This window comes from Tachypleus tridentatus, chromosome 6 (genome assembly GCF_004210375.1).
Source record: "Tachypleus tridentatus isolate NWPU-2018 chromosome 6, ASM421037v1, whole genome shotgun sequence".
NCBI lineage: Eukaryota > Metazoa > Arthropoda > Merostomata > Xiphosura > Limulidae > Tachypleus > Tachypleus tridentatus.
Window position 1 is genome coordinate 127,026,456 of NC_134830.1, and position 21,688 is coordinate 127,048,143.

A 21,688-nucleotide genomic window follows, 5' to 3' on the forward strand; every position below is an offset into this window, starting at 1 on the left:
ACAAAAATAGATTAATAATAACAGATCAGTATGGTGAGATTCTAAACATCTCTCTACTATAAGGCGTACAAAGGGTAAGCTACTGAAATTACTAGGGTAGTTGATACTACATGAGATTCACTGCGTCGTAATACAAATTTCAAGTAGCAATTTATCAGGTCATTCTGTAAATAATGTCCGAAAATTTAATACACAAAATGCATCATCATTTCTGATTTTGTAAAAGTCTTTCACGACGAAAATATGTTGCAGGACGTATATTAAAATGATCAGGCAAATAAAAAATCTAATTCAACTCATTAAACGAATAAACCTATGTGAAGATAAATGCAAAGAGCAGGGATGTGCAAAGGCAGCACGTCGGCACATTAACACACATGACTATAGTTTAAGAATATTTACATGATGGGCCTCTTTTCAGTATATAGGAAACAACATAGATTTGTGTTTGAAGAGACTTGACGTTTGTAGGAAGTCGATAAGGTTAGGTTCAAGAGAATCGACATTGGTATTCTTGCATGGTGTGATCGTTATCCATCTACTGTGGGATATTCACTCCTTTTGCATTACCTTTAAAAATGGATAATATGCAAGATTTAAATTTAATGAATGTATTTATCATTAAATTCTGCAACCCTCAAAAGTTTTCTTAATCTCACTAATACCATGTAAAAATCACTTAAACTACAATTTTTCCCTGCAATAAACTAATATAGCTTTACTCTAAAGTAGAGCTAAAAACCAATGTTTTCGGGACAGTTTATACCAAACGTCATCAATGTCAAATGAATATATATGACTAACTAACAAACTTGTCTAAAATTATTTATACTAGTTCTCTATCCAATAAGTGTACTTCTTCAAAGCAACAGTTACATTTTTTATTACAATGTATTATCCCTAACTATGATATATTTACTGAAAATATTTATGTTGTTGTTTTCATACCTTAGAACATGAGAATAATAAAAAAACTAAGCTAATTTTAATTAATTATTAAAAATAAAATGAGAATAGATACAGGCACCTTGATATTTAGAGGGTGGAGATTCATCTTCATCATCTTTAACCATTTTTCTTTCTTTACCCAAAAATTATAAACATTAAGCACATACATACAAGGCACATATTTATTTGAAAATACGCATATATAAACAAAATACTGCAAAAAGCAAAACTTTTACAAACTAATTTCTCTTTGAAGAACTCTTAATATTAACAATTATAAATACACTATATCAGTCATTTTCATAGTTAGTATCCTATATGATCATCTCAATCTAATTATTAATTAGCTACATTTTTTGTGATATCCAAATTACTACCTGATTTACATCTTACATTTGGGCTGGTAATCTGTTATCTTCATAGAAATCCTAAGAAGAACTATATTTGTAGTATTAGTATCCAATACTTTATATTGTCTTTTTAAAAGGCTGATATGCTATTCATTTGTCTGAACTCGAATCAACAAACTATTTCAATGTTTTCAAGATATAGTATCCACAATTAATTGAATGCTATGACAGATTGAATAACAATGTTATCACTAACATATTTGCAGGAGGATTCTTTACCATTCTTTCCACGTGCAATTCATATCCAATTATTTTAGTATCATTTCTGACAGTATTACAGTCTTCCAGGTATATTATTTTCCCAAATTTGAATTCCTGAACCCAATTTTATGGGAATCCCATAGATATGGGTAAATATCTTGAGTATAGAAGATTTACAATAAATATTTTGATCTTGCCAGATAAAATTACACCCTTATGACTTAAATATCACTATTTAAATTATAGGGAGCTACAAAGTTAGCTTTAAAATCTTCTTCACTCCAACATTTAAATACTCAGCTTTTTACTAATATATTTATTGTACATCTACAAAAATCTCACCAGGCCTTAGAAGACTGTTGCAGCAAATGCCTTTGATTTTCAGTTTGAAAGACACTATCATGAAAAAGTCATCTTTGTTAAACATATTCAATGGTCAGACAATGACCAAATCCATTTTATCCTGTTTTATTTCAAACCACTGTATCATTAAAAATACTGGGTGTCATAGACTTGTCTAGTTTCCAGAATGAACAATATTTGCAATGCAAAAGATGCTAAAAGAAAATTACAGGAAACTAATAAATACCTCAACTATAAACCAAATTACTCCAACAGTATAAACAGGAATGTTGTAACATTCCACATTTCTAGAACAAGCCAGATTTATGGCAGAAGATACTAGAAAGGAGGACATGTATATTATAAACACTTGATAAAGGAAAAAGAAAAGATAGGTAAGAAACAGGAAGAAATATTATCAAATATATGTCTATGAAATACAATAAAATAAACTGTTTATGGATTAATAGTAGAGCTTTTACACAGAATAAACAATCTTCTCTTTAATTACATATATGCATTGTTTGGAAATATCACTTTCAAAAAAAAGCTTCTATTGTCCTTATTCTTAGTCCTTTACCTAATATAGCCTTGAGTATTTGCTGTAAATTTCAAAAACTTTCATGTGTTATATGAATTTCAAAACAAAATAACTTTGCTTTCAAAAAAGAAAGCTAATTCTTTTAATAAAAGTTAACTGCTTTTTTTGTGTAAACCTGACTTTACAATATTTTTTCTTTTAACTCCCATTTGTCATGTCATCATATTCATAAAAAGTTTGTGAAAAATTGTCTTAAACTGATAATTTTAGATTAAAAATTACTTTATGATATCAGGCATTAAATCATTCCTACAAATAAATATACTTTACAATTTACATTTATACATTCTTCTTCTTTATACTCATATTTTGTACAAATATTAGAAATAAATCACAAACTGTGGTTAACTGTAAGAAATACAGCTTGATTAAACCGTTTTTTATTAAAGCAAATTATATAATAATTCATTTCAAGATACTAGATAACAATCTTTATAAAATTAACAATGCTATAAAAAGGTGCAGTTAAAAGTTGAAGAAATAGTTTAAGCTAAATTATTCTTTTTATTCAGTTTTGTAAAAGTAACAGATTAAAAAAACACTAAAATACAAATTAAATGAAGAAAAATATCAAATAATGTAAAAGTACCTGATAGTTTTTAAGATTAGTCTATGATATCAATAAAAATATCAAACTGAAATTACTTTGAATGTTTTTTCCATGGCTTCCATCAGCTGTTCTATATCCTCATCTTCAGATTTCCCTAATAGTTTAGATTGTGTTACATGCTGTACTTTATACAAACAAAATAGCTTCTTTTTTTAAAAAAAACAAATATTTCACTTATCTCTTCAAAATTATCACAGATTAAAACATTCTAATTTCAGGTTTCACTCACAAAGAACTTTAAAATCAGAAAAAAGTCAACTAAATTTCAAACAAATATTCTAGATGCTGAATACAAAATCTTTCAAATGTTACAGAATACTTCACATTTTTGTTCCAAAATATGTTTTCAGAGCTTGAAAAATTCAAGAAGTTACAAGAAATACTGGAAATATTAATTTTAACACAAACTTTAAATCAAATAGCTGACAACAAGTGTACTCTTCAAATGAACAAGTTCAAGGTCTTCAGGTAAGAAATAGTAGATACAGTACACATAGAAGAAAGAAATCTTTCACAGTACCTATGCTGATTCAAATTCATATAAGACTAAATTATATGGTGTAAAAATTGTCATCTTTTAGGTAGGTGTTAAATACTGGAAAGGAAATGTTATAAATATTTCATTCATTATACTTCTTTTTTTAAATAAAAGTTTATAGTTTGTAATAATTTCACGCAAAGCTACATGGATACAAAATGTGCATATACTAATTGATTTTCTGAAATAAATAACCTATATATGCAAAGGAATATCATTTTTACTTTGTTCCTTTTCGTCTTTTTCTTCAGTAATTATCAACCTCCCATCAGCAGAAATTTTAAATCCATGATCTCTTTTGTTAGATTTTGACATGTTTGGCTTGGTAGCTTGAAAATAAATACAAAAACTATCTTAACAGTTTCAATTTTACCTTCAAAACAAAGATGAAAACAATGTAATTTGTTCAACAGAAGGAATAGAAAACAAAAAGAAGGCACACTGTAGTCCTTTTATATATATGTGATAACATAATTGTCCTATGATTACATGAAAGTTGTTTTAAACAACCTTAATATCAAAATTCTAAAAAATAAAATAATTGACACTTGTTGAAAAACAACAAAATACCAGCATATTTAGTCCTAAACACAATTTGTGTGAATAAACTACAGGTAAGATTTATAATATTCATAATGAATATTAGGGATACGACAAATATTCAACCAAACTGGACATTGCACTGTCCAATTAAATATTAATTTATTGCTAAATTGTACAATCAAACAGCACTTCTATCAATGTATTATCTTATAGTATTACACAGGCATGATACTACTTATCCTTACATTGCACATGTGGTTAACTCATGCTTTCTACCAGCTACTAAATATAGTAGCATTTTCTTAATGTTTCTCTTGGCACTATCAACAAATATCTTTCATGACACAAAGCCCAGTTTGAAAATCTATCAATACAAACACTCCAAAACAGAAATCCTTTAAGATGAAGGGTTTATAAACAGGGGATACAATCCAAAGCGTTTTGAGACATCAGGTTTGATAAATCACGTGAAAACAAGTATTTTAATCATTATGCACAAATAGCTGTGAAAGGAAGAATTAAATAAGAAAAATAAACTAAAGAGCATCTGCAAAAGAAAATACAGTGGATCAAATGGATATGGGATGTTTAGCACAATCAAGGCTACTTATGACAGACTACATGGAAACAAATAAAACCAACAGAGTGATAGTGATTGCACAGGATAAGTAGCCATTTTCCAAAGTAGGAAAATACAACTTCATATATCTGATCAAAGTATTTGGGTTGCATCATCAATTCCAAGTCAAAAGATCTTCTCTAGCAAAAACATAATACATATGAACAAAAAACACGCAGTGTCACATATGATAACAAAATTGACACTTTAATTGCACACCCAATGCTTCAACCACAAATTTAGCTATCACTATCAATTGAACACACCTTGCTTTTTGTCAGCTTTCTCTGTTGCTTAAGCTCAGACATCTTATGACCTAATAAAATAAGAAAGGTAAACTCTTCCACAAGGAGAAAAAAAGAACAAAGCATTGGAGGAGACAGTACAAAAAATACTTGGCAATGTAAATAAAAGCTAACAGAGAAATATTTAAAAAAACAAAAACAGAACAAATGCAACCAATGGTGTAAACAGTGTGTTAAAAAAAACAACAGCAACCCAACCTACTTTAATGATAAAATGAAATACAAAAATCTTCACTCAGAATTAAGATAATGAAAATCAAGACCTTATTACTATTTCAAAGAAAACATTATAGATTCAGACATATTAACAAAAAAATTATACAAACCAACAGAACTTTCACAGCTCACCAGACAGGAGGTTATTATTTTTCTATGAAAGTGTTAAATTGGAAATATTTTCATTATATACCCATTTAAATGAACTTTGTTTTCTGAAGAAAACACTCGCTTTTTCCCGAAAGATGTGAATAATCTATATCTGACACACAATTAAAGACAAAAACAAAACTAATTTACATTTATAAATAATTATATTTGTCATTCAACAATATGTTAGGCTCATTATTGGTATTTGTAACACTCTGCTTTTAATTTAGTTCCTTGGAAAATTTTCAGAATAAAAATAGTATATGAAAGTGTTTTAACTATTTAACATTCATCACACCCATTGCCAACAGTGCATTTCACACAACCCATAGCTCTTCAGGTCAGCGAGGATACAACAAATACAGCAGTGATCAGAACACCATTTACAAGCTGGCAAAGCAGGATTATAATTAACTGTACTTGTCACGTGACATTTGTTTTCTCTCTAAGAATGAAATATTAATCTAGCATTTCACAGATTTTAAAAAAATTAGAAAATGTATAATAATGTTATTTCAACCATTTCATATTAATCACATTCATTGTTGATGATGATTTTCACTCAATCCAGATCTCTTCAGGATGGTTGGGATATTATGAATACAGAGTGGTTGAAATACCATTATTAGACATTCTAATTCTTTAAAATCCCTAAGGGACTAGATTAAAAATGTAGGGTTAAAAAAGTTAGCATAATGTTGTATGAAAAGTACAATTAATTACAATCATATTTCACCAGCTTTCAAAATGTATTCATACCACAACAACTGTTATTTTACATAACTTACTCATAACTTTCTTATTTGCTGATGGATCCAAAAAATCAACAATTTCCTTATTTGCATGTTCCTCAATCCAAGTAGCTCCTTTGACTTTGTTAGATAATCTTCTTACTGCTTTCTTTTTTGGCCTTTCTTTCTGCAACATTTCCTCATCTAAATCGTCATCTGTATCCTCAAGTATTTCTTCAATCCTGAGACAGTTTTTAAAATTAAAAATTGAGCTTTAATTAGAACAATATTAACACATTTTCCATACTCAAAGAGCTGCACAATGGCTACAGAAAAGTGAACTAAAAATATATTACTAATTCTTTGAAAACGTTATTGCTTTTAAATAATATAAATATTTGCTTATTATATTTCTTTGTTTTGTATTTTGTGCAAAGCTACATGAGGGCTATCTGTGCTGGCTATCCCTAATTTAGTAGAGTAGGACTAAAGGAAAGGCAGCTGGTCATCATCACCCACTGCCAACTCTTGGGTTACTTTTTTACCAACAAATAGTGGGATTGACCGTCACATATAATGCCTTCATGGCTGAAAGGGCAAGCATCTTTGGCGTGATGGGGATTAGAAGCCACAACCCTTAGATTACAAGTTGAGTGCCCCAGCCACCTGGCCATGCCAGGCTCACTTGCTTATTAAAAAATATTTGTGAACAGATATATGAAGAGCTATCTCTCCACAGCTGTTCCTAATTTTAAACTGACAGACTAAAGGTAAGGCAGCTAGACAATAACACTTTCCACCAACTCTTGGTACATCTTCTCTGACTGCATATAAGAAATTAATTGTGACTCTTATAACTCATTCATAGTTGTAAAGCGTGGAACTTGTTTTTGCATCACAGGGCAACATGATGATGAAAATAAAATCTCAAAACACAACATACACGTATGTTTACATATAACAAAAACAGAAAACATCCAAGTTGAATTTGCCTGTTTTAGAGGTTACAAATTCTGTTAGTTATACTGAAAAATATCCACTTTGTTGCAGTATACACAAACTTTCAAATATTTCTATCAACTACTCACAATATGGCTACTTTCTTAGTTAGAAAAATAAACTCTTTGTAAGTTTGGAGATCTTGTGGGTTATCTAGTCAAGCATAACTTATTTTTGCTGCAATTGTTCTCTTTCTATTTAGTTCATGTAAACCATATATATATATATATATACATGTATCTTACAAGTGAATGTTTCACTTGCAAATAACTGACATATAAAAAATTATTTAACCTATTTACTATAAAGTTAACAAAGATACACAGAGAGCCAACATAACTTATTCATGCCTCTTTTGATTGTTTTATGCAATGTAGCAAAACATTTTATTTAATGTCTCACCTGATGGTACACTGGTACATAATGTAATCATGTTAATAAGTAAAAGCTCAAAGAAACTAATGTCCCAAAGAAAAATGTAATGGTCAAAACAGAAATAAACTATAAAGGCATGCAAGGTCCAAGAATGTCACATAAGACAGTAAGGAAAAAAAGGTTTTCCACATGAAACATTTTTTTAAGTAACAATTTTTGATACTATCTGACAGTTTAAAAAAAATTGATTTTTATGTTGGATTTGAGTCTCATTAAACTTCATAGTATTTTACATGAAATGACATAGTCCTACTTTCTGTGTTGTGGCTTTAGTAAATTCATGACTTTTATAAATGATGACATGAGTTAAGTTGCTTAAGTCTTTTCATGTGATGACATGAAACAAGATTTTTCACACACTTTTGTATAAGATAACATGAAACAAGATATTTCATACTCTTTTGAACGTGATGACATGAAACAAGATATTTCTCACTTTTGTATGTGATGACATTAAACAAGATATTTCACACTTTTGTATGTGATGACATAAAACAAGATATTTCACACACTTTTGTATGTGATGACATGAAACAAGATATTTCACACACTTTTGTATATGATGACATGAAACAAGATATTTCACACTTTTGTATATGATGACATGAAATAAGATATTTCACACTCTTTTGTGTGTGATGACATGAAACAAGATATTTCACACTCTTTTGTATATGATGACATGAAACAAGATATTTCACACTTTTGTATATGATGACATGAAATAAGATATTTCACACTCTTTTGTATGTGATGACATGGTCCTTTCAGTGTAGTGACATAAATAAATTCATGATTTTTCTAAATGATGATGTGAAAAGAGTCCCTTCAGTCTTTTCTATTTACTTTAGGTGCTAAGCAAGTTCATAGTCTTTTGAAGATAGTGATGTGAGTTAAGCAAGTCCACAGCCTTCTGTATATGATAACAAGAGGTAAGATCACAACACTTAGACTTTTAACAAATATTTAAAGTTGAAACTTCTATAGAAAAAATGGAGGTTATGTTATTTGATAATGATATGAAGCAAGTCCATAGCCTTCTCTCTGTGATGATATAAGGTAAGATCACAATGCTTAGACTTTTGACAAATATTTAAGATGAAACTTCTGTACAAGAAATGAAGGTTATGTTATTTTATTTTATTTTATATGTTACTAAAATTCTTGACTTTGTGAAGTAATTTTTTATAGTTAAAAGAAAATAGCCCAAGCTGATTGAAAAACGAATAAAGATTTTTCTATAAGATGAGGAAAAATTCAGGAGGTGTGTACAAGTTAAATAGTTTTATGTAATAATGTACGATTCTTTCCTTTCAAAAACCATTTCTGCAGAGCCATAAAAAATCTACTTTGATTATAACCTTGAAAATAAACTTATTGTAAATCATTTTTTGGAAAAAAATCAACCTATAAAATTTTAATCACTAGAGAAATATGAGATAATTGCAATTTTGCTAATTAATGCAAAATATGTCAAATCTTTGTAATTATAAACATCATCGAAAACACTTACATAATACTGCAAGTATGGAACAACAGAATTTTGTGTACTGTACAAAATAATTGTAAAAAGTGCTACTGATCATTGATTAAAATACGTTCTCCTTTCTCACAGCCAACACAGAAACAACACATTATAAAACACTGTCTTATTATGGGGGTAAAACGTTTTACATACGATTTAGATCGATTTTTCATTTTGAAAAAATCTTCACTTTCTTTTTCAGATTCCTTCATCATCTTTTGACGAGCCTTGTGAGCTTCTGTTTTTCTAATGTTATTCAACCTCTTGCAGTGTGTGGAGGGGACCATTTTTGCAATCATTTCATATCTAAGTCACACAATAACCATTTTATCATATACGATATTTTGTTCGTGTTATATTCCATATTCAGTATCGTCAAAATTTCACTTAATGTGCATCTAACAAAGGTTTCATATTCTATGGAAAACTGTGATAAAAACTGCACAATTAATTTCATCTTTAATAAAAGTTAACAAAAAATCATCGTTAATTTTTGGCTTTTTTTTCAAGGAGCAGATTAATACTGTTTTGCAGCTTATTTTTATTGTATTTGGAAGTTTGCAAGTCAACAACAATTATCACATCTATAAAAAAATCTGAATTATTTTGTAATGTATAGAATGGTAACTAGTATTAATATTATACACAATTTTACATTATCATTTTCACTACATAAAACTTTATGTTGTAATAAGTTAGGATTTTTGTGAGCTAAAAAACTGAATGCTAAGATTAAAATAATCCGCATATTTTACTTTAAAATATTTAAGTTCAGTAATTTTAATGTCATCTTACAATGGCTACAGGTAAACTGTAATACCACAGAAGTAAAATATTTGCATCAAGTATTTGGAAAAAAAATATAATTTCATCTGCACCATAAAAAGTAAGTCTGAAACTCTGAATTGTTCTTACCCAAATTTTCGAACAAGTCGAACCAATATCTCTTTAGTCTTGAATCTTAGCTGCCTCTGGATTTCATCAGAAACAGTCAAACTCTTAACCTATTAGAACAGTATACAAGTTTTGGAATCAATTTTAAAAGGAATAATACTTTTATAAATAAAATAATACTATTATTTATTCTATATACCCATTTTGGACTTTATAAAATATACAAAAGAATAAATTATACAACTGTCTCATTAAAAACCTTTTCCTCCTTATATTATAAAAACTCTAAAATAAGCACAAAGATCTTACCAAACATTCTACATGTTAAGCTAAATCATTCACACTGAAGACTGAAAAAATAATTTTCACAAAAGACAGCGCTGACTGAACAACCTCCCAGCTTCTTGATGTCAGCAAAAGACACACATTTTCAATGAGTAAATGGACCAATTCAGAAGGCAATTAGTCTGATAAAGAGTAAAAATAAATTTATAAAATTATCCTTGAATAATTATTTTTAACATAGTCTTTAAATAATGCTATTAACTTTGTCATACCAACAAGCACCTTTCAATTGTAAAGTGCATACCTGAATATCAAATTTCAAAATATTGCTGCCAAAACAATTTCAATATATTTTAATAACTCACAATTCAAACGTTTCAAAGTTGACATTTTGCCATTTTGTAACACTTACTTGGCGTAATTTCCAAAACAAGACTGAATATATGTTCCAGATATAATTATGTAACTTCAAGAAATCTTTCCAGTAAACAATGCATTAACTGATTTTTTCAAATGCTTTTTCTGGTCATCAAAAAGCATAGATTTCTATATGTTAGAAATCTACAATGTCTTCAAATGTAATGATTCACATCTTGCTTTCCAAGAAATTTTACTTTTTTGTTAGTGATTTTATTATTAAAGCCCTTATTGCCACCATGTCACATCATATGGTCCAAAGAATATTCACAAATCCCAGCTGTGAAAATACAATACTTATGCAACTGAAAGTTAAACAGTGGTTTTATAAATAATTTGTGGTTTCTCAAAACAGAAAAATAGGAGCACCTGTGGAGGTGAACGAAGAAATCCAATGGGAGTTCACAACACTTATGAACAAACTGCAGATCTGTGAATTTTTTATAGCTTCTTGAGATATATTTTTCGTTCATGAAAATGTTTTCTTGTTTGACATCTATAGGAATTTTCTCATGACAAAATATCACGTAAGCTGAGTTAAATATTATGGCAAAATATTCCATTGACTCAAATCCGTAGTTGGCAAACATTACTGTTATAAATTTATAATATTCAAACAAAGTACAGTTACAAAATAACTTACTAATTAGAAGTTTAAATGTCATCACAATAAAAAAATGATAATATTTTGAAATCTTTCCAATCCACAGCTTTCCAATAAGAGGAAACGAAACATATTATCATCCCAACTGCACAACTTATGTCACATTCTACTACAAATGTAACCCTTTGCTCCAGGGTTAATCAGGTCAGTTGTGAACACAACACACAAAACTTTAGTCTTATTGTGATATAATGTAATGCAAACTACTGATCAATATATTATGCTGTGTGTTTCTTCTTGTATATACAATAAAAGACATTGGATTTAAATTGACTTTGACCAAAACATTTTCAACAAAAATTATGATATCTAGACTAACAAAGGTACTAAGGGACATCTTTAGGTAACAGCGAGATCCTAGTTTTTGCCATGTCTTTACAATATATATCTGGAAGTGACAACTACTGCAACTGGAAAAATAAAGTATCTACAAAAATTAGTTAATTTCTATTAACCAAGTTGAAACTGATAGGATATATAAAAAATGCAACAATAAAATATAAATTCCATGGCAAAAAGGGAATATTAATTTTTTTAAACATTGTATCTCAACAAATTAAATTTCACAATCTAAAAAATAATAAAACTTTTTAACCTGGATACTATTTAGCAATTTTTTCTTCTAAGATTCATGGAAATTAAGTAACTATTTCTAGTGTATGAAGGAAATATTAATGACACTACTCAGGACCAGAAAAGATTTAAAGCAGATAGCCAGTCATGGCTTTGCTCTAACAACAAACACACAATGGGCCATCTGCTGTGTTCAATATGGGGAAATCAAACTCCAGTTTATAGCATTGTAAGTTTGTAAACTTACCACTTTACTCCTGGAGACAAAGGGTTTAAAGGCTTTTTTAAAAACTTTTTAATAACATATTTATGTACAGAAGAAAAAGTGTGAGTTTAAAAAGATATGATTATATATTCACGAAAGGGAAGCAATCCCTTACTTACACTTTTTTCTGTAGATCACATGTGAAAAACTAATGTAAAGCTCAAAATTTCCTCCTAGTGGTTTCCTCAGCTATTTTCAAGGATGCCACCTTATTCTTCTGAAAACAAGATTTCAATGAGGTAGGTTCAAGTCTTTAGTCTGCTAGATATTTCATAGTTTTTAGACAAAAATACACCTTAATTACTAAGCTTGATAAATTATAGTGGAATTCTATGGTATCGACAAGGCAATTTATGATTTTCTTTTGATTGTTCAACTGTACATACAAAATCTTTAAACAAATTTTGTTTTGTATCCTCCATGTGTAAAATTTATTTTAAAATGCTTAACAACTGAGTACAAAAATCTCATAACTAAAAGAAATAAATGTTTGCTTTACTTCTTTATGTACTGTTCTATGTTTGAAAACAACAAGTTTAAGAACGTTTTTGTCAACAGCTATAATCAATATGCACATATAATATATAATAAATGAAATATGACTGTATTTTACAACATACTAGTCCACTAAAACATAGCCAAGATAAGTCACTTCATAAAGACTACAGGTCAGTTTTACAATATTGGATATGGTATCAAGAGTGTACGTGTGCCGCATCCTTGCAACTTCTGTACTGTTAGCCAGACACAGCTGAAAGATAAATATAACAAAACTAATAAATATATAATAATGTATAATGTTATGAGATTTAAGCTATTTTGTCTAAACATTAATGTTGTCATATTATAATCTGTAGTGATTCTAGAATGAAGAGGGCATAATTTATATTTGTTTCCAAGTTTTTTCATGCTTATTACAAAATTGGTCAAATCTACAAAACCTGTAAAAACACTTGATAGTGAAAATAACAGACAAAATATAGTTCCTTTTTTCAAAAATATTTGATAACTACTTCATTATTCTAAAGGTTTCATATTTGAAAACTGAATATTTTCTGATCCATAAAATGGTTTTTAATCTTAAAATGAAGGACACATCCAAAAATAGGCATAAAAAACATTGCTCAACAAAACTTAAACCTTAATAAAAACAGTCTGTATTTTGCATATGAAAGTGTTGTAATATTTACTGGTAACCTACTAAATTTCATGAAAATGCACTTCATGATTAAAAAGCTATGGCACAAAAACTATAAAAAAAAAAAAACTAGTTACGAGGTGACTGACCCCATGTTAAAAGAGTTAATTACTCACACAGATATACACTGCTGGCCAAAACTTTAAGCCCAATGAACATAAAGAAAAAATATACATTTTATGTTGTTAGACTCATGTTGGAGAAAGCATCCTCATTGATTGAAGGCCCTTGCTTGTGTGGAAATGACTGGATCTTTTAGCAGAGGAACTCTGCAATCCACAATGCCCACAGGACAAAGGACTTTTTCATGGTGAATAACGTGATTCTTTTGGACCATCCAGCGTGTTCTCCCAAACTGAACCCCATTGAAAATGTTTAGCGGTAGATGGCAAGGGAAGTCTATAGAAATAGACGTCAATTCCAAACACTGCATAATCTTCGTGAAGCCATCTTCACCACGTGGAATAATATTCCACCCAGCCTTCTGCAAATGCTTATATCGACCATGCCAAAGCGAATGTTTGCAGTTATTCACAAAGACGGTGGTGCAACTCACCACTGAGACCTCTTGTTGGGCATTTTTTACCCTGTTTAGGACTTCTTTTTAGTATGGTCTTAAACTTTTGGCCAGCTAGTATTTAGGCTAATTTCATAGTGTTCACATTTTCCCTATTAAATGCTAAAAAAGTTTTTTTTCCCCTTTTCTTATTTTCATCTTTCGAAGCTCTACTCAAATAAGTGGTTGAGTCTAACAACACAAAATGCATATTTTTTCTTTATGTTCATTGGTTTAAAGATTTTGGCCAGCAGTATATATATTAAAGTGTTCATTTTCATTTAAATTTTACTTATAAAATTATCTTAGATATAGTTTACATTTAGTCAATTCTCTGATATCTATGTACCATTTCACCCAAATTATTTAAGAGCCACATGTTTACAAAACACTTTTAGTACAATTTTAGTTACCTTTCAACTCATAGAGGACTTTGCTGAAAGACAAAATAGTGGCACTAATCATATGGGATGTTCCAACTAATCCTCCCAAGAGGAGCTGTATATATTCAGTGAGAGTTTCTGAAACAGATAAAATGTTACAAACACTGACTAAAACTAACTGAATGTTTTCATACAACGCTAAAATGATGTTATTTCTTTTTATTTATCTCAAATGTTAATCTTAAGCATTGTCATCTTTAAGATTAACAATCAACAACTAACAATTTAAATGCTAGAACTGACATATTTCATGAAAAAGCTCAATGGTTCACCTATGCCTATGACAAATAGATAATTATAAATGTGTTAAATACATTCATCAATGTGCATTAGTTTCTTTTCTTTTTTTAAGACAATTGTGAAACACACATTTTAAGTTCTCTATCAATCATAATTTTGTTTTAAGTGAAAACACCACAGTGATTGAACAGATTAAGAAAATATTTTCGAATTCAGACTTCTTAAACAATTACCTTAAAACAGTGTTAAAAACAGAAGATATGTTAGAAAAGTAACTTTGTTTGATGACATAACAAACGGAAAAGTTCTGTTTGATCACTGGGACTATATACTAAGACTAATAACAATCAACAGAGAAAACAGACTTTTAGAAATTGCTTATGTATATTTCTTAATAAAAGAGACCACCATGTTAACACTATTAAAATATTCAACTTTACTCAAACCTGCTTAAAATCCAATTTTGTGTACTACAGCAGTAAAGTATACAAAATATTTTCCAATAGTTTTTCAAGTTGCTTCTCAACTTGAAATTCAATGCACACACTACTCTCACTATCGTAACAATAATACTCCACACATAGAGTTAATCTATAACTCTACAACTTTCAAAGGAGATTATGATAAAAATATTTGAATTGAGAAATAATAAAGAAAGTTAAACCTTTTGGTTTTTCTATTTTACAACTGTGAAGCAACTGTTATGAAGGAGTTTCTAAATTATTTTGTTTTCATTGAGGTAACATTAAGTGATATTGTAATCCAAAGACATCTAACATTAATCATTCATGAAAACATCCATATAAGCACATACATTCTATGCTATATCAAAAACAGAAGCTTAACTTCAGTAGTCATGACTAGAATAAGCACAACTATTACCTAAACTGTAACACAAAAATACCCAAATCCAGTAGTCATAGCTGAAATAAGCACAGCAATTTTATGAACTGTCCCAGAAACAAAAACTACACATTAGCAGTCAGTACTGGAATATGATTAGAATAAACACAGATACTGCCTGACAAATAACAGAAACAAAAGCCCAGTATCAAAAACCAAGAATGAAATAAGCACAACTATTCCTGACATGTACCAAAAACAACAGCTAAACTTCAGCAGTGAGTGTATTCAAAATAATCCCAAAGATCTTGTCTGCCCATGCCTTAAAAATATTCAATTCTATTTTTCAGAAATAAAATGCATCAAATATTAAACATAATTATTACCAGTTTAACTCTAATAACATTATACAAGCATTTGTTTTTAAATGTTTAAAATCCACTGAAGCAGAAATAAACTGTACTTCTATTAGCTAATATGAGTGATGTCAGAAAAACATGTAGGTTCAATAAATCTTGATATAAAATGATAAATATCCAATAATCCAAGTGCTTTAGAAAAATCGACCTTTCAAAAGCACTTTGTAAACTCATTCTCTATACAGCAATATGACACTGATACAACGAATCCCCCCCCCAACAAAAATGAATTGATTTGTAAGTAGCCCTTAATGTTCACTCACAATTTTAGGAATCCTTGCCATCTCCAAGGTTACATTCTTTATTAATTATTTGTTTCCTACATCTAAAAACATAAAACCCTAATTTGTACAGCTCTCCTCCTTATCACAGGAGAACTGACAAAGCTCAAAGCAACAGATTTCAACTATTGCATTGTAAGGTGAAAAAAAAAAGTGCTACCTCAAGTTGCAAAGTTAGATAACCAATAAATGGAAAGTATATAAACAAAATGTATATCAAGATCTATTACTGCAACACAACCTGTGCACTGTTTAAACACTGTAAACACATTACATGACTTACCATGGGGTACAGAATAACTATAACAATTAAGAAATAGTATGTCTAAGTTGTTAAACATATATAAAGTGGCTGAAATGTACCAAAGAAAAAAAATACACGTTCATTTAATTAAAAAATATAAGAATTGAATAGCTAGATAAATATAAATTAAATTACTAAGACAATAGTAAATAAAACTATAATGCCATGAAAAGATAAAAATTAAAACATCTTTCCTACCTCGGGCAATATTCTCACTACAAAATCTTTATTTGGCTTTGTTTGTAGTTCCAAAACATAATGCAAACAGCGAAGTCTTGGCTTAAAATATAATAATGTGCTGAATAAAACATATATATAAGACAGAAGAATAATACTACAGTGTTTGTAAAAACAATTTATATCAGCTATTATTATGAATTACAAGGCAAATATTTACTTTGTCTTTTTATCATCTTGCAAGTTTCAGATGGAAAATTCAATCTTGTATAAAATCTACATTTGCTAGGAGACAAACTTAGAAATTTAAACTACTTAAAAAATAAGTGAAACAAACAGTAAGATTACTTCTAAAAACTGTTCAATCCATTGGCTTATTTTAGAATTAAATTGTAGGTATTAGCTGATTACACTGAAATTGTATTAAAATTATAAAAAACTTGTTAGTTTTAAATATTTGATTCTTAAATAAACTACAAATCTGTTTATCTTTAGAGCAAGGATTTCCCAAATCTCATATAATTCAAATCAATAATCATTTTTATTTTATAAGCACAATAACAACAAAAATATCCATAAAGTTCAATTTTCTAATTATTTTACACTCTGTAAAATTACTTTAAAAAGAAAGTTATGATAAATTATCAAACAATCTCAAATGTATTTAGGAAAACAAACACAAGAAGAATTCCACACAGAATTGTTCTTTTCTCTTTACATGTTTGAATAATTTGTAAGATTTTTACCCAAACTTTTGACACTTCAAAACATACTAATTTTCTTCTAGTATGAAACAACCTAATAACACTAGTGTTTTAAGATGGTATACTTGCTGAAAGTGTTATGTTTCTTGAGTTCTGATTTATTAAATTTTTTTTATCTCTCCTATATTTTTTGTCAACCTCCACAATAAATTAAGTAAATTCCATGATCTTTGACACCAATCATTTTGACAACAATGTTCAGTGTGCTAAATATCAGAAGTAATTTTAATTTTTAAGTACTTTACAAACTAACTTCCAACACTTAGGATACAGTGATGCTCTCAGCTTTAACTCGTGCTCTTCAACACTCAGCCCCCCACTAGTACAGCGGTATATCTCCAGATTTACAACGCTAAAATCAGGGGTTCGATTCCCCTCGGTGGGCTGAGCAGATAGCCCGATGTGGCTTTGCTATAAGAAAAACACACAAACATACTCAACACTCAGCATAAAGAGTGAAACACTTGATTTTACCTTTTCTTCCTCAAAACTTAGCATACAGTATGAAACAATCTAAACTCTTTCATAACAGGTCGCAGGTCCAAGCCTTGTCATTAAATCTGTTGACTCACATTCAAATTTTTATTGAACTACTATTTTAAGAACTTATGTCATTAAGTTAGGTATCAAGCTATAGAATATAAATCTAATTTCTATATTATACATTATTTACTTTCTTAATTGAAGAATAAATATAAAAAAAACACCAAAACATTGATTTTTGTGTGCCAAGTGGTATGTTGAATGCAGCACTGGTTCAAGTTATGTTTGTGATGTCAAAATACAAAATTTGTGGTTTAGTACAAAGTAGGAATTCAAATTACTGATACTTAAAGGCTAAAACACAAAAACCTCCCCATCTTTTCTAATGCCAAGATATTGCTAATGTGCTGAATGAAACACATGTACACTAAATTATAAATGGCCTGTGAATAACCAATTAAAAGTTCAGAATGTCCCACTAGTAGTTTTCTCAGCCATTTTCAAATCTAATGACATTGTCTCCTTATCTCAAGACAATCCTTCATGCTGGTAAGCTGAGTATTTAGCCTGTTCAAAATTTCATATTTTCTTTGACCCAAATATAGCTCCATTACTAAGGTTAATAAATTATAATGGAATCCTATGGTTTCAATATACCTGACAACCAATATTTTGTTTCACATTATCCACATATTTAATTAAAACTTGGCAATCTACAACAAGCAGCAGACAAGTACAAAAATTTAACTAGATGAGATAAAGCTATACTTCACTTGCTTATCTACTGTTCTATGTTTTAAGAAAAATAAGTTTAAAACTTATTTGTAAATAGTAATAATGTATATACATATATAACATACTATAAACGAAATGTGCTGTATTTTACAAAATACTAGTCCACTTAAAACATAGCCAAGGCAGGTTAGTTTTATATTCTTGGAAATTATAACATAAGTGCACATATGCCACATCACTGTATCTTCTATCAAGTTAACCAGCAATGCCTGAAATGTCAATATAATAAAAATATATATAAAATATATAATGTCATGACATTTAAGCTATTTAGCTTAAACATTTATGTTTTCTCTAGAATTTGTTGTCATTCTAGAGAAAATAAAGTACAATTTGTAGTAATTTCCCAATTTGTTTTTTATGGGTGTTATGAGACTGGTCAAACAATTAGTCTGTCATATGGCAACAGACAATATGACATATCTTCTAATATTGACTCAACCTACAATAAAGATCAGAAACATGAAATGTTGCAACATAAGTTAAGAGTGACATGTATTGTTTCACTTTTTTTTATTATGTGTTCTGTATGTTATAATTATAGATTTATCCAAAAGTTATAGAAGAAATTACATTTACCAGTTTCATTACATTTGTGAAATAAAATTCTGGCTAAAACCACTTTACACCTGACTTTGTTCTTACCTTGTAAAATCTTTTGGTATTAATCAAGTTTAATCATTTACATGATTTATCTGTTAGGAAAGGCGTCCGAATTTTAATTTTTTTTTTCTCAAATTATAACCACCATATTAGGCAGGACATTAAATAAATTTCCAGCATTACTTAATCAATGAATAGATTAGTGATTCTAGAATGAAATCGAAATTTTTCTTTTCAGTATGTTCCTGATAACAGATACATATGTCAAAAACATTTAAATTATGGTACAAAATAAATAACCTAAACTTACAGAGAAGAGTATCTGAGAACTTAGATTTGTTCATGTTTATATAACATTCCAAATAAAGGAGCTGTACAAAATATGGTTATTTAAAGAAGCAACTAACTAATTATGTTCTTCTCTTTTTATTCATTCTTATTTTTATTTTAGCTACAGAGATTTTGACAGCAAAGACTCTTTTGGATCTTCTCTCTCAAACTACACCATGATTTTAAGTCTTTTAGCATGCCTAAACTGTAATCAGAAGGGGCTTATAAGCTTTGACCAAGGACAATGTCTCATTGGCCAAGCAACCCAAAAGGCAGTACTAGAGAATGTTATGAATGGAACTATGTTCACGCTACCTAAGGAGGCAACAAATTGCCCCATTCTAGACCAACTTTAAATTATGAAAAGATACTGTCAGTAAATGGTTGTCAGTTGGACTAATACTTGGGCTTTCAATAATGAGAGGAACACCACGTGCCGAAGAGGATACCAATTCCTATTCAGTTCAAGGAAAGGTATACTACTCAGACCTTAACCAAACTTAGGATAGATCTGAATATCATAACAGTGGCCAACCAAGAAACAATAATGATCATAGAGAAGTTGCGAATGAGGTGTTTCGTATTCATTCTTTCATTAACTTTAAAATGTACGTGTTTCATTTTATTTTAGTTTAGTTTGTATCCGAGGGTTGTATTTTGCAGTTTTTGTTCATTCTTTTCCTTCTTGATAACCACATATATCTTCCTGTGAAAAATTTGGCTATGGTGTGTTTCAATTCAGTGAGGATATTTAACAATCTTTCAACTTTTTCCATTTCATTAATTTTATGAAGTATTTTAACTGGTTCTTTCTGAGCCAAGGTTCGTCCTTGTAACGCATTTTGCTTCTACCTTGATTGTATTTCAATTTGTCTGAGTGAAAGCGTCACTTAAACTTGTTTATCTTCACATACATATACGTATACAGACACACATTTTTTTAATGGTATATTTTCTTGTATTATAAATGGATTATGGCACATTTCGAATTTACACTGAGCAACAGCTTCAGTATGCACAGTACAATTTTTTTTCATGAGTATGTAATTCTCACTGTCATAGGGTATTTCTAGAGGTGTGAATAGTTGTTTTCTATGTTAAAGGGTCATTTTATGTGGGGCCCGGCATGGCCTAGCGCGTTAAGGCGTGCGCTTCGTAATCTGAGGGTCGCGGGTTCGCGCCCGAGTTGCGTCAAACCTGCTCGCCCTCCCAGCCATGGGGGCGTTATAATGTTACGGTCAATCCCACTATTTGTTGGTAAAAGAGTAGCCCAAGAGTTGGCGGTGGGTGGTGATGACTAGCTGCCTTCCCTTTAGTCTTACACTGCTAAATTAGGGACGGCTAGCACAGATAGCCCTCGAGTAGCTTTGTGCGAAATTCAAAACAAACAAACAATTTTGTATATATCTATTCAAAATGCAACTAATTACTCATAAAGTTATAAACCTGTTTTATGTACATGTAAACGTAAATATGTGTACAATAACAAATCCCTCTCATGACACAATTGTTCACAGCGTGCTGTGGACAAATTGGTTTTTCGACTAGTTTTTATTTCGACAACTTATCTAGTCGACAATCTATCTTTTTACATCATTTACTGTCGCTGATTTGGTTATTGATCAGTTGCCACCGAACCAATACATACATCCTTTAATTATAAACACATAAAATGTTGTTTTGGAACATTTTGGAACGCTGTGAACAATTGTGTCATGAGAGGGATTTGTTATTGTACACGTATTTACGTTTACATGTACATAAAACAGGTTTATAACTTTATGAGTAATTAGTTGCATTTTGAATAGATATATACAAAATTGTTTGTTTGTTTTGAATTTCGCACAAAGCTACTCGAGGGCTATCTGTGCTAGCCGTCCCTAATTTAGCAGGGTAAGACTAGAGGGAAAGCAGCTAGTCATCACCACCCACCGACAACTCTTGGGCTACTCTTTTACCAACGAATAGTGGGATTGACCGA

General features: G+C 29.7%; 1 protein-coding gene across 1 annotated transcript; it reads right to left on the minus strand.

Annotated features, from left to right (window-relative positions):
• Positions 1–3,092: 3,092 nt before the first annotated feature.
• On the minus strand, positions 3,093–10,172 carry LOC143253612 (RRP12-like protein). The gene is made up of 5 exons (XM_076507729.1): positions 10,089–10,172; positions 9,327–9,479; positions 6,272–6,456; positions 3,875–3,979; positions 3,093–3,206 (listed from the first exon to the last, which is right to left on the minus strand). The coding sequence occupies exons 2-5, from the start codon at positions 9,470–9,472 to the stop codon at positions 3,133–3,135; spliced, it is 510 nt and encodes a 169-aa protein (XP_076363844.1). The 5' UTR covers positions 9,473–9,479; positions 10,089–10,172; the 3' UTR covers positions 3,093–3,132.
• Between the last annotated feature and the right edge of the window lie 11,516 nt (positions 10,173–21,688).

Excerpts from the sequence above, each read along its gene's own strand:
- LOC143253612 (XM_076507729.1), bottom strand. The coding sequence starts at position 9,472 with ATGATTGCAAAAATGGTCCCCTCCACACACTGCAAGAGGTTGAATAAC. Across the intron at positions 6,457-9,326 it reads ATGAAAAATCGATCTAAATC|GATTGAAGAAATACTTGAGG; the intron begins GTATGTAAAACG and ends AAACTGTCTCAG. Across the intron at positions 3,980-6,271 it reads AGCAAATAAGAAAGTTATGA|CTACCAAGCCAAACATGTCA; the intron begins GTAAGTTATGTA and ends TTTATTTTCAAG.